The sequence below is a fragment of the Bos indicus x Bos taurus genome, chromosome 23 (genome assembly GCF_003369695.1).
Source record: "Bos indicus x Bos taurus breed Angus x Brahman F1 hybrid chromosome 23, Bos_hybrid_MaternalHap_v2.0, whole genome shotgun sequence".
In the NCBI taxonomy this organism is placed as follows: Eukaryota; Metazoa; Chordata; class Mammalia; order Artiodactyla; family Bovidae; genus Bos; species Bos indicus x Bos taurus.
In genome coordinates this window covers 31,405,779-31,424,662 of record NC_040098.1, presented here as the reverse complement: position 1 = coordinate 31,424,662, position 18,884 = coordinate 31,405,779, and the positions used below count along the sequence as shown (strand labels likewise).

The 18,884-nt window shown below is 40.9% G+C and overlaps 1 protein-coding gene across 19 annotated transcripts in view; it reads right to left on the bottom strand.

Annotated features, from left to right (window-relative positions):
* LOC113881606 (zinc finger and SCAN domain-containing protein 12-like) overlaps positions 1-18,884 on the bottom strand; it is a 71,014-nt gene that overhangs the window by 29,664 nt on the left and 22,466 nt on the right. For 6 of the 19 annotated variants that reach the window (XR_003508098.1, XR_003508093.1, XR_003508096.1 and 3 more), the window contains exons 1-4: positions 15,655-15,855; positions 14,428-14,914; positions 8,504-8,642; positions 5,430-6,785 (exon numbers count right to left, since the gene is read on the bottom strand). The exons of 1 other annotated variant lie outside the window; for it this stretch is intronic. Coding sequence is in view for 1 of the 18 variants with exons in the window: in XM_027524666.1 (XP_027380467.1) it covers positions 5,645-6,785; positions 8,504-8,642; positions 14,428-14,850 (1,703 nt within the window). In the remaining 17 variants the exon portion in view is untranslated. Of the gene's footprint in view, positions 1-5,429; positions 6,786-8,503; positions 8,643-14,427; positions 14,915-15,654; positions 15,856-18,884 lie in introns of those variants that run through there. 12 more of the 19 variants (XM_027524667.1, XM_027524668.1, XM_027524674.1 and 9 more) reach the window with 9 other exon arrangements.

The following is an 18,884-nucleotide window of genomic DNA, read 5'->3' as shown; positions in this document are numbered from 1 at the left end:
ACCTCCATCCTCACCCACCATGCCCCAGGAAATTTCTCAATCCTACAGCCCTGGTCATCCCCTCCCCACATTTTTTCTTTTTTATCAGAGGGGTCCATCTTCCTTCCTTTCAGTCCCTGTCTATTACACTCTTTGGAACCCTTTTGCGATTGTCAGGATACCTTTTCATCTGAAACCCATGTTTAAAGCTCACTTTACTTTTCACTGCTCTAGAAATTTGATTCTCCCCCAACCTCTCCAAGTGCTTTTGCCTTAGTAAACACTGTCTTGGTTCCATTCAGTTCAGTTGCTCAGTCATGTCTCTTTGCAACGCCAGGGACTGCACCACACTAGGCCTCCCCTCCCTGTCCATTACCAACTCCCAGAGTTTACTCAAACTCATGTCCATTGAGTCAGTGATGCCATCCAATCATCTCATCCTCTGTCATCCCCTTCTCCTCCCGCCTTCAGTCTTTCCCAGCATCAGGGTCTTTTCAAATGAGTCAGTTCTTCGCATCAGGTGGCCAAAGTATTGGAGTTTCAGCTTCAGCATCAGTCCTTCCAATGAACATTCAGGAGTGATTTCCTTTAGGATGGACTGGTTGGATCTCCTTGCTGTCCAAGGGACTCTCAAGAGTCTTCTCCAACACCACAATTCAAAAGCATCAATTCTTCAGCACTCAGCTTTCTTTATATTCCAACTCTCACAACCATACATGACTACTGGAAAAACCATAGCTTTCACTAGATGGACTTTTTTTTTGGCAAAGTAATGTCTCTGCTTTTTAATATGCTGTCTAGGTTGGTCATAACTTTTCTTCCCAGAAGCAAGCATCTTTTTAATTTCATGGCTGCAGTCATCATCTGCAGTGATTTCGATATCACCAAGACAGTGATAACCATCTGGCTCGGTTCACATCTGGTTTAGTTCACTTCAGTCGCTCAGTCATGTCCGACTCTTCACAACCCCTTGTACCACAGCACGCCAGGCCTCCTTGTCCATCACCAACTCCTGGAGTCTGCTCAAACTCATCTCCATTGAGTCAGTGATGCCATCAAACCATCTCATCCTCTGTCATCCCCTTCTCTTCCTGCCTTCAATCTTTCCCAGCATCAGGGTCTTTTCAAATGAGTCAGTCCTTCGCATCAGGTGGCCAAAGTATTGGAGTTTCAGCTTCAACATCAGTTCCTCCAATGAACCCTCAAGAGTGATCTCCTTGCAGTCTAAGGGACTGTCAAGAGTCTTCTCCAACAACACAGTTCAAAAGTATCAATTCTTTGGCACTCAGCTTTCTTTATATTCCAACTCTCACATCCATACATGACTACTGGAAAAACCATAGCCTTAACTAGACGGACCTTTGTTGGCAAAGGTCCCTGCTTTAATGTCTCTGCTTTTTAAGATGCCATCTAGGTTGGTCATAACTTTCCTTCCAAGGAGTAAGTGTCTTTTAATTTCATGGCTGCAATTACCATCTGTAGTGATTTTAAAGCCCCCAAAAATAAAGTCTGACACTGTTTCCCCATCTATTTGCCATGAAGTGATGGGACCAGATGCCATGATCTTAGTTTTCTGAATGTTGAGCTTTAAGCCAACTTTCCACTCTCCTCTTTCACTTTCATCAAGAAGCTCTTTAGTTCTTCTTTACTTTCTGCCATGAGGGTGGTGTTATCTGCATATCTGAGGTTATTGATATTTCTCCCGGCAATCTTGATTCCAGCTTGTGTTTCCTCCAGCCCAGCGTTTCTCATGATATACTCTGCATAGAAGTTAAATAAGCAGGGTGACAATATACAGCCAGGTGTCAGCAATATGTGAACCGTGAACTTCCAGATGTTCAAGCTGGTTTTAGAAAAGGCAGAGGAACCAGAGATCAAATTGCCAACATCCTCTGGATCATGGAAAAAGCAAGAGAGCTCCAGAAAAACATCTGTTTCTGCTTTATTGACTATGCCAAAGCCTTTGACTGTGTGGATCACAATAAACTGTGGAAAATCCTGAAAGAGATGGGAATATCAGACCACCTGACCTGTCTCCTGAGAAATCTGTATGCAGGTCAAGAAGCAATAGTTAGAACTGGACATGGAACAATAGACTGGTTCTAAATAGGAATAGGAGTACATCAAGGCTGTCTTGGTTATCTTCATTCAAATAGAAAGGAGAAGCTAATCAATCTTATTCTCATCCTTAATGTTATTTCTAAGCTGCTGCTTCATGATTCATTTGAGCTTTACACCAGCTGCTCTATTTGGCTGTTGTATTACTGTCAGTACTTCTCTTGTGGACTGACTTTACTTTCATATAACCTGTTTTGTTGATTTAAAAATCCACATAAATGAACTGATTTCCTAGATTTCCCTGATTTCCAAGATCCTGTCATTATCATGCCATCTATTATACATAAAAATGTACTCGACTTCGTCACAAGGTATTCTGTTACTGCACTCTCCAATTCCTTATCTAACATGTCCTCCACTTGCCCTCTCATAGCCTTCAGTTTTCTGTTGCCTATTTAGTTCCACTTGGTAACCTTTTACCTTTTCCTTATAATGGACTAGTTTGACCCCTTTGATGCCTACCTGGAAATCCCATGCCACTGCACCCTTTTTTTTTTTTTTTTTTTTTGGCACAACTGTATTTAAGCATAAGAAACAACCAGAACAAACCTCCCATATTTGAAATAAGTTATGAACTGTATTCTTCTATATAATAGGCATAGTCCATTGTTCTGGGTCTTTGTTTATGGTTCCTTTACAGTTCTCTTTACTTGAGAGGGAAACGGAGGAACTTGAGTGCATTAAGAGAACATGTTAAGCAGATGAACTGGAGAGACTGCTAATAACAGCACTGGAGAATAGAGAGCAAGTTTAAAATAACAATTGCATTCTACTGAGCAGTCAGATTAGAGAGAGAGGCTCTGACATTACTATGAAGAGTAACTTCAGTTTGGAGAACATGTTTGTGAAACCTGATTAGATGACAAGTATGGAAAAGCATGAGTTTGGTAGAGATGGTCTCATGAAGGTTCTTGTTACTATGTCAAGCCCCCTCTAAATGGTTGAGTTTACATGAGAGAAACTTGAGACTGAGCAACCTTAGGGAATAGGCCTCATACATTAATACTTATGGTGGTTGGTGCTAGTGATAAAGAACCCGCCTGCCAATGCAGGAGACATATGAGATGTGGGTTTGATTCCTGGGTCAGGAAGATCCCCTGGAGGAGGGCATGGCAGCCCACTCCAGTATTCTTGCCTGGAGAATCCCAGAGGAGGAGCAGGCTAGTCTATAGTGTTGCAAAGAGCTGGACACAACTGAGGCAATTTAGCACGCATCAATACTTACAGCTAGGGCCTTCAGGCTTAGTTCTAGGATCCTTGTTTCCTAGACATAAAAAATTAGGTTTTCAATCCTAGCTGCCTCAGTGCCTAGGTGCACAATTCCAATGTTGGTCTTATTATTAAATAAACAGTCCACTTGTGAATGAATTGTTTTCCAAATGTTAATTTGCTTTCCTATGTTGTGAACCCAGAAAGTTTTCCCACAATCATTGTAAATTCTAATCACAAAAACCAGTATGACACTTTATATGCCTAAAGTACTATTATCATTTTTAAGAGAAATTGTGTTCACAATTACAATTTAGAAAGCTAGGAACATATATATTTCTATAGGACTAGGGACTTTTCTGGTTCAAATCCAATGATGATATTCTTATGTATTATACAGGGATTATGGATAGAGGGACAGGAGATAGGGGCACTAGGGAAATGGGGGTAGAGTCTTTTACAGAAGGGGGAGGTGGATAAAGACAGGGCTGGGCAGAAAGGTTGTTGGGACTAGTTAAAGAGTGGTGAATTACCCTTCTTTTTTCTCCTCTACCTCTTCTGTCACTATCTCACCACTTCAAACCCACTGACCAGCTAGAAGTGAGAGATGAGGGGACTGAAGTTGGGTGGGGTGGGGTGGGAACGTAGTCCTAGGAACGAACTGTGGAGTTTGCTGTGGCAAGGCAGAAAGGAAAAGAAATAAATGAACATCTCAGCAGAGATTAAATATGATTTCTGTAAAGAGATAAACAGACAAGGAGCTATATGTACTTCTGTGACTTGCCTGCTACCTAGTACAGTAATCATCATAGATTCTCATCAAAAACAGAATTTACTCAGTAATATAGGAGAAATGTCAACCAGTTTTCAGTTAATTTTTTTCCTGAAGCCTGAAGGAAAGAATCACTAATCTTTGGCTCTTTTAATATGCTCAAGAAAGTATACAAGTCAAAAAATTGTAAAAGAATTCATAACACAGAGGTGGGAAAAAAGAGAAGTATAAAACAGAGAACACCAGCATCCCTCCCCTCACACACACACACACACACACACACACACACACAAAGCATGCACTCAGAAGACCCCATGGAGCCTTGGAATATAGGTGGGTCTGTTTTGAAACATTTAAATTTGAAGGGCTAGAAAGGCCATTGTGAAACCCTAATTTTTAGGCATGATGGTGGTCTAATTCCCTGTTCATTGTAAAGAGCTGCTGGCACATGTCCCCTGAAGGGCTTTCCTCATGCTAAAAATCTGCAGTGGCCTGTATTCATGCTTCCTCACTTCACTGGCAACTGTGATTCAATGCAATGTTTCTCAAATCGTATAGCACATCAAGTGACTGTGGAGCTACAGAAATGAAGATTCTCAATCCCCATCTCAGACCTAATGAAGCATAGTATCTGCAAGTGGGACTCAGGTATGTTCAACAAGCACCAAGGTGATTCTGATGTTCACTGATGTTGAGGAATCACTCCTGTAATGAACAGAACTTAAAAACTGTAATGACCTGCACTTAAGCCTCTGGTCTCTTCCTTTGTGTAATACTGTAGCTGTGTCATCATCTCCATAAGCAAGAATATCCTCATTTTTACAATGGAGAATCATTTTAATTTATAGAAACATTTTAGAAATTAAATGAGAAAAATTCTTTAAGTGTCAAAATATTCAGTGAAATTACTGGCATTCTGACCTCCCAGCGTCTGCCCTTGTTGTGTTTCCAACACAATACCATCAGCTGCCCAACTGAATGAACTTTCTTTAGGTTGGCTTGTTTTGTCACTGATGCTTGCAAACCACAGGCACTCTGATTAATTTGTTCTATTCTAAATGTTTTCTCCCTTTTGCCTTCCAAATATCCCCATCAAACCTTTATCTTTAAAATCTTTCCTGACTACTTCAGACACCAGTGATCTCTCCTTCAGAATTTATAGCACTTACTGCTTGTCAAGTGCCACCTTAATTCTATAATATTTGAGCATCAATTCTACTGTCCTGTGGCCTTAACTAAATAGGTGGACCTATTATCTTCGAAACTAGGTTGTAAACTCTTTTGAGAAAAGGAGCACACAGTGAATTTTTTATGAAATATCCAAGGTTTCCGTATAGCTATAGTGACTAACATTTTGTCCTGATCATCTCATAGCTTGTATTTCTCCTTAGCCTGAATTCTGTGAGATAGTTTCCCTGCAGTTATCACACAGAACCAGATTTTTCTGCTTTGTGGGTAGTCTGATGTTGAATAAGAGCTGAGTTCTGTGTAAATGACTCCCCATGCACTTTACATGTATAGGGATCACCTCTGTTATGAATTCTCTGGTGTTTACTAAGATCTGACCTCTGTCTGAAGGCTCTGCCGCATTCGTCACATTGGTAGGGTTTCTCCCCAGTGTGGATTCTCTGATGCTGAATGAGGCTTGTGATTCCTCGGAAGGCATTCCCACACTCATTGCATTTATAGGGCCTCTCTCCAGTGTGCACTTTCTGATGTTCCTTGAGGACTGATCTTTGAGTGAAAGCCTTCCCACACTTATCACATTGATAGGGTCTCTCTCCAGTGTGAATTCGTTGATGTTCTATAAGACTTGTCCTCTGAATAAAGGCTTTTCCACATACATCACATTTGTAGGGTTTCTCTCCATTGTGGATTCTCTGATGCTGAGTAAGGCCGCTCTGACTGAAGGACTTCCCACATTCCTTACACTGATAGCATTTTTCTTTGTGGTGGATCTCCTGATGGGAAACAAGGGAGGAGTTATAAACAAAGGCTTTTCCACACTCACTGCACTCATACGGCTTTGCCCCAGTATGAACTCCTTGATGTTGGGTAAGAATTGAACGCCGACTAAAACTTTTATTACACTGAGTACAATGATAAGGTTTATCTCTTGTGTGGATTTTGAGATGGTGAAAGAGGCCTGCTTTCTGGCTAAAGGCTTTGCCACATTCATTACAATGGTAGTGTTTCTCTCCTGTGTGAAGTCTCTGATGTTGATTAAGAGCTGACCACTGGGCAAAGGCTTTGCCACACTCATTACATTTATAGGGTTTCTCTCCTGTGTGTATTATTTTGTGTCGAATAAGCACAGTTCTCCCACGGAAAGTTTTTCCACATTCTTTGCATTTGTAGGGCCTGTCTCCAGTATGGATCCTCTGATGTTCTACAAAACGTGAGTGTTGACTAAAAGCTCTTCCACAGACATCACATACATAAGGCTTTTCTCCTGGACAAATTCTCTGGTGTTCAGAAAGATCTAAGTTCTCAGTCAAACTTACTCCATTTTCATCACATGTAGGTTCTTTATCCTCCCTTGAATATTCAGAAGACTCTCCTGTTTTTTCTTCAGGTTCATATGTTTTTTCATACCTAGCTGGTTGAGACATTTCATTTTCAAATTTGCTAGCTATATTCCCATATGGTTTCATTTCTGGAGAAACTTCTTGCTTTAAATTCCTATACTCATTTCCAGTCTCAATATCTGAAATTAAAAATGGATCATACTCGTTAGTTTCTTATGGTTGAAAAAGGCAACTTTCATTAGGCAACATAAAATTATTCAAATGAAAAATTACAGAACTTAGAGATCTCGCATGACTATAAAATGGCACTAGAATACAGAACTAATAAACTCAAGCACTCCAAAAACTGTTAAGAAAAAGACCAGTAACCAAATAGAAAACTGGGCAAAGAAAAAAACTGATGGCTTCCATGAAAGGAAATAGAACAGCTCTTAAACACAAGAAAAGATGCTCCCCCTCACAATAAGGGAAAAGTAGATTTAAACAATATTGAATATAATTTTCACCTATTGGATTTGCCAAAAGCTTGATGTAACACTGTGCTCACAACATGAAAATCAAACATTGCCAGTAAGAGTGTAAACTGATCCAAGCTTTATTAGAGGGCAATTTGACAATATATATCAAAATTACAAATATATATATACCTTTGACCTAGTAATTCCACCTAGAAGGAATTTATGCTACAGATATATTCACACATATGGTTATTTATCACAGCACTATTTGTTATAGTAAAAGAGTGGGGCCAACTTAAATGTTATTAGCAGGAGAAGACTAAGTTAATTGCATGATATAGCCATATTGTTGTTGTTTAGTCACTAAGTCCTGTCCAACTCTTTTGTGACCCCATGGACTGTAGCTCACCAGGCTTCTCTGCCCGTGGGATCTCTCAAACAAGAATACTAGAGTGGGTTGCCATTTCCTTCTCCAAGGGATCTTCCTGTCCCAAGGAATGAACCCTTGTCTCCTGCATTGGTAGGTGGATTCTTTATCACTGAGCCACCTGGGGAGCCTGATATAGTGATATATTTTAATATTTAGCAGCTGTTAAGAAATAAAAAATGCAAGGTTCTATAATCTTAGTGATAAAGAGAGGAAAATATATTAGAATATGAGAAATATACATATATGGTTAAAAATCTCTAGGACACACAAGAAACTAGTAACAGTGACAACCTATTTCAAAATAGAGGTAAGGAGACCAAATGGCTAGGGTAATTGAGTGGCAGGCAAACTTTTCACTGGGTAACTTAAGGTTATTACTTTTTTCAACAATGTGGATTTTCACCTGTTTTTAGAAAGTAAGTGAAAAAACAGAGAAACTGGAAATAAGGAAGGTACATTCTTTCACCCCTTCACCCACTTTGAACATTTTGCCACATCTGCTTTATTACTCTTTCTCTTTACAAGAGTAATATATGTATGTGTGTATATATATATTATATATGTATATACATATATGTATATATATAATACATATATACACATATATGTATTTTTCCCTGAACCATCTGAAAGTTAGCTGAAGAGATCATGGGGCAAAGGTTTATTTACTGAAGGACACAGAATAAATTGCAAGACAGTGGTATTGTCTGGTAGGATAAAGGCTATACATAGGAAGGAAGTCAGTATAGAGGAAAATAACTATCAGAAGGACTAAACTAAGTGTTTTCAAATAAAATACAGCCAGGATTCAGAAAATAGTAACATAAAGAGAAAAAAAGTTTCAGAGTGATAAACCAGGCTGCCTCTGGTCTATGCATGAGCCATCAGAGTTCTTGAGAGACCTTCCTGACTTCCATGCTCACAAACAGCACAAAGTACAAAAGAGTCCCAGGGTCCTACGTTGGCCCCCATCTTCCCCTTCCTCCCAAGATGGGTCTTCCTTCTTTACCTTGCTTCTGTTGGGCTTCAAGTTCTGCAGATTCACACTTTGGCTGGGCTTGCACAGACTGAAGGCATATTCTGGGTTCTTGTTCTGTTCTTAGAGGTACGATCTCCTGTAATTCTTGTTCCTCACTGCGGACTGAGACCTGAGGTAAATGAGATATAGCTTAGAACCTTGCTCTGGTAACATTAAACAAGAATATACTATCCAGGGCACTGGCACCCAGCTCTCTGAAACTTGAAATAAACTTCTTTCCACATAACAGCCTGCCATAATCCTACTCAAGGCCAATACAAATGTCACCTCTTCTGGGAAACCTTCCTTTCCCCAGTTGGAAGTAACTTCCCCTATCTTGACAGTTAAAGTATATTAAATGTACCACTTTTACATTTTTGTCTATGCTCAAAGAAACAGAGAAGTGACAAAGAGAGGGAAAAGAAGGTAAAAAGAGGCAGAGGCAGAAAGAAGTGGAAAGGAATTTATGGGGAAATAAGACAGAAGTGAGAAAGAAGGAAAGGAAGGGGTAAAAGTAAAGGGAAATAATGAAAGAAATGACAAAGAAAGAAGGGAACAAAGGAGAAAGAGAAAGAAAAGAAAGAGGGTATAAGAAGGAAAGAGGAAAGGAAAAAGAGAAATCTCTCATATTCCTAATAGACAATGCTCTTCTGAGGTCCCCATCCCCCTTCTTTCTTTCTCCAAGATCACGACCATCTCAAAAAAATCCTCTCTCCTTCACTTTACCTATCTCCACTCTCTTACTCTTCTCCTTTCCTTCTATCTTAGAGGAAGAAGTCTTTTCTTTTTCAAGGCTTGTATCTCTACTTTTGCCTTCAATGTCATCCCTTTCTGCTTCCCTTTGACCCTTGCTCCTTCAATTAACTCATTTACTCAGCAATTTCAACCACTCTGTAGCTTCCTTTCCTCCATTGGGCCCATTGCCTCTTGCACTTAAAAAAAAGAAAAAAAGGTTTCCCCAGCATGGTAGTATAAAAACAGGAATCAGAATCTAATTACTTACTCTGTTTCTTAGTTTAGTATCGATAGCTCTGTCACCTTAGGCTAGGAATCATTCTGAGATTATATGACATCTGAGATTATATAACATGCATGTAAAGCACCTCACATAGGCATGTGATAGGCCCTCAAATTACTTCCCCATCCCTCTTCAATAGCTTGCCTAGTGGCTCAGACTGTAAAGAATCTACCTGCAATGCAGGAGACCTGGGTTCAATCCCTAAATCAGGAAGATTCTATGGAGAAGGGAATGGCAACCCATTCCAATATTCTTGCCTGGAAAATCTCATGGACAGAGGAGCCTGGCTATAGTCCATGGGGTCACAATGTGTCAGACATGACCGAGCAACTAACACACACACACACACATACCCTTCAATGGCTAAAGTTTGTAAATAAAAAATTACCATACACTGACACTATTTCTCTGACAGTTTCATTTTGTAATCTTTCCCTCAGAATAAGAGCCAAAATCAGCAGAATACTATCTCAAATGTACAGAAAAAGATGTTTTGATACTTCAAATTTTGGGGTGTGTGTGCTCAGTCATTCAGTCCTGTTCAACTCTTTGCGGCACCATGGAATATAGTCCAGCAGGCTCCCGTGTCCATGGTATCTTCCAGACAAGAATACTGGAGCTGGTTGCCATTTCCTCCCCTAGGAGATCCTCCCAAACCAGGGACTGAACACACGTCTCCTGAATCTCTTGTACTGCAGGCAGATTCTTTACCACCAGCACCACCTGAGAAGCCCTCAAATTGGGGGGAGAAGAGAGCAAAAAAAGCCCAGTACAGTGAACTGTGCCTTCTGTCCTTGGATCTTTGACTAGGCCTCATAAACCACTAGCTACCCACAGCAAGCCTCAAAGGAAAGGACTGGTTGGCAATACAAATTCTTCATGACTAAAACCAAGTTACTTCCACCTACGCCTAAGAATCCCATTCTTTCTTTTGGTTCTCTTCCTACCTCCCTGGCCACTCTCCAGTTTCCAATCTGGTTACTCCCCTGATGCTCTTTTTGTCTCATGGCTTTAAATACCATTCATATTCCGGCAAGTCCCAATTTTGTATTTCTAGAACAGATTTCCACTGCCCACCCCCACTGAATCCCAACTCTTTATATCTAGTTGCTTGCTCAAACTTTCTACTTGGATTTAATGAGAATCTCAAAATTAACACATCTAAAACCTAGCTTTTGATTCCCGTCCCTTTACTCCAAACCTATGTCTCTCTCAATCTTTACTATCTCAGTGAATGACGAATTCATTTTACCTGATGTACGAACCAAAAACCTTGGAATAATCTTTAACTCACTTTCTCTCATATCCTGCAACCTATATAAACACAAATCCTCTCAAGCTCTATCCTCAAAATGTATCAGAATCCAATTACATTTTGCCACTTCCAATGCTATTATTCTAGTCAGGCACCAGCATCTCTTGCCTGGATTACTGCTTATAGCTATAGCCTCCTCAACTGGTTTCCCTGCTTCTAACTTTGTTCCCTATGTTCTCCTTCCCCACCCCCAGGCCCAGTGTAGAACTTTCGCAACATAGAAGCTAGAGTGATTATGTTAAAATTAAAAACTTTAAATTGGAATTAAACGTCAGACTGGGGCTTCCCTGGTGGTCCAATGGCTAAGACTCTGCTCTCAATGCAGGGGGCACAGGTTTAACCCCTGGTGAGGGAACTAAGACCTGCATGCCACATGGTGTGGCCAAGAAAAAAGAGCAGCAACCCTCTACACTTTTTTCACTGGTGCATTCCCAGTGCCTAGTAAACAACAGATGGCCAATAAATATCTGCTGAATGATGCTGCTACTGCTGCTAAGTCGCTTCAGCCGTGTCCAACTCTGTGCGACCCATAGACGGCAGCCCACCAGGCTCCCCTGTCCCTGAGATTCTCCAGGCAAGAACAACGGAGTGAGTTGCCATTTCCTTCTCCAATGCATGAAAGTGAAAAGTGAAAGTGAAGTCACTCAGTCGTGCCCGACTCTTAGCAACCCCATGGACTGGAGCCTACCAGGCTCCTCCATCCATGGGATTTTCCAGGCAAGAGTACCAATTCACTTTCCCCTACGATCTTGAACTCAGGAGTGTTTCCGTTATACTAGTCTTTCAAGCTTGAAAATCCCAAGTGCTTAGCCTAGAATAGACTGCTGAGTAGAGTTCTCCATTCTTTCTTCCTTCTTTATACCTCCATCTGTATAATTTTCAATTAATTTCATGCAAAGATGGGCTCGATGAAGGACAGAAATGGTATGGACCTAACAGAAGCAGAAGATATTAAGAAGAGGTGGCAAGAATACACAGAAGAACTGTACAAAAAAGATCTTCATGACCAAGATAATCACGATGGTGTGATCATTCATCTAGAGCCAGACATCCTGGAATGCGAAGTCAAGTGGGCCTTAGAAAGCATCATTACGAACAAAGCTAGTGGAGGTGATGGAATTCCAGTAGAGCTATTTCAAATCCTGAAAGATGATGCTTTGAAAGTGCTGCACCCAATATGCCAGCAAATTTGGAAAACTCAGCAGTGGCCACAGGACTGGAAAAGGTCCGTTTTCATTCCAATCCCAAAGAAAGGCAATGCCAAAGAATGCTTAAACTACTGCACAATTGCACTCATCTCACACGCTAGTAAAGTAATGCTCAAAATTCTCCAAGCAAGGCTTCATCAATATGTGAACTGTGAACTTCCTGATGTTCAAGCTGGTTTTAGAAAAGGCAGAGGAACCAGAGATCAAATTGCCAACATCCTCTGGATCATGGAAAAAGCAAGAGAGTTCCAGAAAAACATCTATTTCTGCTTTATTAACTATGCCAAAGCCTTTGACTGTGTGGATCACAATAAACTGTGGAAAATTCTGAGAGAGATGGGAATACCAGACCACCTGATCTGCCTCTTGAGAAACCTGTATGCAGGTCAGGAAGCAACAGTTAGAACTGGACATGGAACAACAGACTGGTTCCAAATAGGAAAAGGAGTACGTCAAGCTGTATATTATCACCCTGCTTATTTAACTTCCATTCAGAGTACATCATGAGAAACGCTGGACTGGAAGAAGCACAAGCTAGAATCAAGATTTCCAGGAGAAATATCAATAACCTCAGATATGCAGATGACACCACCCTTATGGCAGAAAGTGAAGAGGAACTCAAAAGCCTCTTGATGAAAGTGAAAGTGGAGAGTGAAAAAGTTGGCTTAAAGCTCAACATTGAGAAAACAAAGATCATGGCATCCGGTCCCATCACTTCATGGGAAATACATGGGGAAACAGTGGAAACAGTGTCAGACTTTGTTTTTTTGGGCTCCAAAATCACTGCGGATGGTGACTGCAGCCATGAAATTAAAAGACACTCCTTGGAAGAAAAGTTATGACCAACCTAGATAGCATATTCAAAAGCAGAGACATTACTTTGCCAACAAAGGTCCGTCTAGTCAAGGCTATGGTTTTTCCTGTGGTCATGTATGGATGTGAGAGTTGGACTGTGAAGAAGGCTGAGCGCCGAAGAATTGATGCTTTTGAACTGTGGTGTTGGAGAAGACTCTTGAGAGTCCCTTGGACTGCAAGGAGATCCAACCAGTCCATTCTGAAGGAGATCAGCCCTGGGATTTCATTGGAAGGAATGATGCTAAAGCTGAAACTCCAGTACTTTGGCCACCTCATGCGAAGAGTTGACTCATTGGAAAAGACTCTGATGCTGGGAGGGATTGGGGGCAGGAGGAGAAGGGGACGACAGAGGATGAGATGGCTGGATGGCATCACTGACTCGATGGATGTGAGTCTGAGTGAACTCTGGGAGTTGGTGATGGACAGGGAGGCCTGGCATGCTGAGATTCATGGGGTCGCAAAGAGTCAGACACGACTGAGTGACTGAACTGAACTGACTGAATTCTTACCTAAGATATGCCTCTTCCTTTGCAGTCACACTTTCATGATCCTATTTTCAACTTAGACCTTTTTGCCACATGGTCCTTCCCTCTTCAGGCTTTGTACTTCGATGCTAGATTATACTTCTGTTTCATTAGCACTGTGATTATCTAGCAGTATCCTTCAGCCACTAGATGCCAGTGATACCTCTCAATGTTAGGACAATCAAAAATGCCCCAAGACACTGCCAAATGCTCTTTGAGGTACTGAAAAATGTCCCACGACATTGCCAAATGCCCTTTGAGGTACTGGTTGAAAAGCACTGTCTTTATCAATGTTAAAACAAAACAAAATGGTTCAACATAATTTGCCTCTTTTTTTTTTTTTTTTTTCTATCTTGGTTTTAGTAAAACTCACTTAGACTCAAAGAGAACAGATTAGGAGCTTCTGTCCTACAGAATGAAATCTAAACTCCAGAGGTTGATATTCAAGGTCCTCCAGTCTCTGTTTTCAACTCTTCTACTGACATCTCACCTTTTCAACTCAACTGGGCTTTTAACCACTCAAAGAAACATGGGTCCCTTCCATGCCCATCCCCCCTAACTTTCCACTCTGCTCCTACATCTCATTCCTGAGATGGTGACTTTGATTTCTCAATCTTTTAATCCTTTAATGGAGACAAGGCAGAGGATATATCTGCAAAACCTTATTTCTTAATTACTTGTGTTGTACAGAAACGATGTCCCTTTCAAGAGGCTGCTGCCCACCCTTTAATCACCTAACATTTTCTCTGTACTACAAGTCTGTTTCTGGACAGCATTTCACCAAACAGAATTTTGCAGCTTAATAAAGAAATACACAATCCTTCCACAAAAAAGATATAAATAAGTTAGGATTACATTAACCAACGTCTGTGACACTCAGGCCCCTTTCTGATGCACCAATTTTGTCAAGGATACATTTTGTGAAATAGTATTAGACTTCATTCTGGCCTAGAAATCCATAATTCACTTCTCAGACACCACATCTATGTTCTCACCTGATATCCTGGCTCATCCAACTCTCTCTCTAAATCCTCCAGCACAGTCACCACCTCTTCCCCACTCTCTGGATGCTGTTCCTGGACCCAGGCTTGGAGCTCCTCAGGCAAGATGGTCAGGAACTGCTCCAGCACCAGTAGTTCCAGAATCTGCTCTTTGGTGTGGGTCTCTGGCTTCAGCCACTGATGGCAAAGTTCCCGGAGTCGGCTCAAAGCCTCACGGGGCCCAGATGTTTCCTGGTAGCAGAACTGCCTGAAGTACCGTCGGAAGACCTCCCTGCTGTGGGTGTTGTTCTTTTGAAGGTTCTGATCCTGCGTAGTGGCATATTTATGCTCCTCCTCCAGCTCCTCTTCCTCTATCTTTACTTCCAAAAGTTCTTCCCGGTCCTTCATGGCCTGGATAGACCAAGTATATGCCATCATTGCTATACAAAAGCTTATCAATGCTTCAAGCAAGATCTCCTGTGTCGTTTTTTTCTGGCTGGAACTGAGGGAGAAGCTATCATCATTAACCCAAACTACACCATAAACAAAAATTGCAAATTCTAAGAATTTAAATATGCACCTCGAAAGCTGCCTCCAGGGTAATCTACTATACTCAGAGAAATGCTCTGATAAAAAAGACTCAATAGACTAATTTAAAGAAAAAGAAGAAGTAGAAGGTGCTAAGTTGTTTCAGGATTTTCAGGACAAGAAAAGTAAGACTAAGAAGGAAATATTTCCACTTAGTAATAGAAAAAAGGAGAATTAAATGGAATAAACAAACATTTACAGCAAACAAATTATAACAAAAAGCTGAGACATCATTGAGTACTTTCTTTTTAAATTCTTTAAAAACTCAGATGATGCATAATGGGAAATCACTGTCATAAAAGCTGCAGTTACATGAATTTATTTCCGCAGGGACTTAATCTCTCTGCTCCTGATTCTTTATCAAGCAAAAAAGCTGGAGACGTTGTTTTTTCAGGCCCTCTTCTACCCTAGTACCTGTAATTCTAAATATAAAGGGATGCTTGAAAAAGAGGCCCTAGGACGTGGGTCAGCGCCTGTGACCGACGAGTGTTCGGAAATGTCAGATGGCGCAGAATCAAGAAGGGTACACAGCGCGAGGCAAGCCCAGGAGGTATGAGGCGCACAGCCGGGTCTCCCCCTCATCCCGGGCTGTGACCCCCCTTCTCAGAGGGCTGGGGGCTAGCTTCTGCCTCAAGTAGCTTCTCGCGGACCCACCTGGGCAAGTCAGCACCAGAGGATGCCCCGCTCCAGCCTGGCCGGAAGACGGCCAGCAGCCCACCCGCCGCGTTCGCAGCAAAAGCTCGCTCAACCGCAGCCCCAGGAGGCCAGCAGAAGTTTCCCTCCCGGATTCAAGGGGGTGAAGTCTCTAACGATTTCCGAACCGGAACCCACCAAGAGCGACCCACAAAGGCCGGAAGCGGCCAAGGAGTACGGAGCATCTGGTCACTTCCGCCGCCACTCTAGGAAGAGTGAGCTTGCTACTCGGTAGTTCTCCCGTGCACTCTCGAGAGGTGACTACGGAGGATTCACAGGCCCGCAGTTTGACGATAGTTTTCGCCTTCTGCTAGTCTTCCGCTTGCTAGTATCCCCATTCCTCCCAACTGATGGGTGGTCGAGGCATGGCGAGCCTATCTGAGCTAGGTAAATCCTATGCTTTTTCACTCACGTTTATTTGGGTTTCAGCACCCTTGATATTAAAGATGTCTCAAAGGGATTTCTCCTGAGGTCTTCCAGACTCAGGAGGGGACCTCTTCTACACACTTCTCAAGGGTCAACCTGGCGGTTTCTGCTTACGTTTTCACCTTCTACAGTTCCCTTTTATGTGCTAATGATAATGGGTATACATCTGAAAACCCATTGAGTTCAATGGGAAAACTAAAAGATAATTTAGTAAAAAGAGTCCGACTCCACTGAGCGACTTCACTTTCACTTTTCACTTTCATGCACTGGAGAAGGAAATGGCAACCCACTCCAGTGTTCTTGCCTGGAGAATCCCAGGGACGGGGCATCCTGGTGGGCTGCCGTCTATGGGGTCGCACAGAGTCGGACACGACTGAAGCGACTTAGCAGCAGCAGCAAAAATATAAAATTAACACACTGAAAGCAGTACTTTCCAATGTGCAAATAACCAGTGATAAAGTTACAAGATATAATGTAAGAGAATACTAATTTATAGTAACAACAGCAGCAGCAACAACAACAAGAGAAAGAAAGAAAATAAGTGGGACTAAGTGTAGGGAAAAAATTGCAAAACCTGTATGGGGAAAACCTCCTGAAAGGCCAAATGTATAGTTAGACAAATAGAAAGCCACATGCTAAAAAGACAGTTCAAAAGACTCAACAAAGAAGTCAATCTTCTAAAATAAAAGTATCAACAAATACTGTTCTAGAGTTAGACAAATTGATTATAAAGTTCAAATGGGAAAATAGGAATAGCCATGATACCCTCTGAAGAACAATAGTGAGGGACATACTAATCAGATATCACCACACGTTATAAAGTCCCTACAATTGAGTGTGATACTGTGTAAGAACAGACAGAAACGGACCACACCCCAGGATTCTTGCCTGGAGAATCTCATGGACAGAGGAGTCTGGCTGGTTACAGTCCATTGGGTCACAAAGAGTTGGACATGAGTAAGTATGCACGCACCACGCACTAGACCGAGGTACATATGGATATTTAGTAAATGATGGTGGCATCATGAATCAATGGGGGAAATGAAGGGCTTGTAGATAAGTTGTATTAGGACAACTGATAGCCATTTGGTCAAAAGTAAAATTGCATTAATATCGCCCATCACATATCACAATCAGGATAAATTCCAAATGGATCAAAAAAACAAATGTAAAAAATATACCTATAAATGTATTAGAAGAACATGAGTAATAATTCAAACATCTGGGAACAGGAAACCTTGCCTCAATTTCCAAAAGCAATAAAAAAATAATAATAATAAGTAAATCTGCCTAAAAATAAAATGGATTGGTTATCAAAAAATACCACAAAGAAAAGTCAGAAGAAAACTAATACACTGGAAAAATGTTTGCAACATATCACAAAGGACTAATATCCCAAATATATAAAGGGTTCCTAAAGTATTTCCTAAAAAGAAAATAACTGAGGACTTCCCTGGTGGTCCCGTGGCTAAGACACCGAGCTCCCAATGCAGGGGGCCTGGGTTTGATCCCTGGTTATTGAACTAGATCCCCACATGCCACAACTAAGAGTTCACGTGCTGAAGTAAAGATCAAAGACCTCACGTCCCTCAACTAAGACCTGGCCCAGTCAAATAAATGAAATATTTTTTAAAAATAAAAGAGAGAAAAAAAGAAAAGAACCAATAACCCAATGGAGAAAATGGACAAAGGAAATGAAGAGCTGACAGAATAAGAAATTGTAGCAGTGCTCAAATGTCTGTAAAGATGCTCAACTTCACTCTAAATATAAACATACAAACTAAAATCTACACTCAAGTACCATTAGTCATTTTATCAGACTGGAAAAAATTCAGAAGTTTGACAATATACTCTATTCATGAGGAAAGAGGAGCTCTTATGCACTCTTAATTGGAACACAAAATAGTACAGCCCCTATTTGGAAAAATAATAAAATGTAGCAAAATTGCTTACATAAGTTTATTCTTTGTCCCTGCAATAGAAATCCATCCGAAAGATATATTGACAAATCTACAAAATACATATGCACAAGGTTATTTATTTAGATAGTCAAGCTAAAAGACTGGAAACAAACCTAATGTCCATCAATAAGTGACTGACTGAATAAACTGTGGCATAACTACCGAGGCAGCTATAAAAAGAACGAGAAGTATTTTGAGGTACTGCTATAGAGTGACCGTTGGGTGCTGACAGCAGACTACTGGCGGTAGGTAGAATAATGACACCACCTGCTCCACCCTCACCAAGAAGTCTACTGCTCACCTAATCTCCAGAGCCTGTGAATTTATTATGTTACCTGGCAAGAGGGATTCAGGTTGCAGATAGAATTCATCTAATTCTATCCAACTGACCTCAAGATAGGTTTTCTTAGTTGAGAATTAACTTTTTTCTTCCAATAAAGCTTGATTTCTGCACACTGAAACTTGAATTCAATATTACTTTCTCTACTCACAAAACACTATGCTTATATTTTGCTTTTTAAAGTTAAATTTTATTTTAATATAATTGTAGATTCATATGTTTTAAGAAAGAATGCAGAGATCTCATTTACTCTTTACCAAGTTTCTACTAATAGCAATATCTTGCAGAACTATAGTACAGTCACAACCAGAGCATTGTTACAGTCAAGATACAGAACATTTCCATCACTACATTAATCCCTTTTACGAACACACCTAATTCTCATCTTCTCATTAATGACTGGCGACCAGGACTCTGTTCTCTGCTTCTATAATTTTGCCATTTCATATTTATTTTTTCATTTG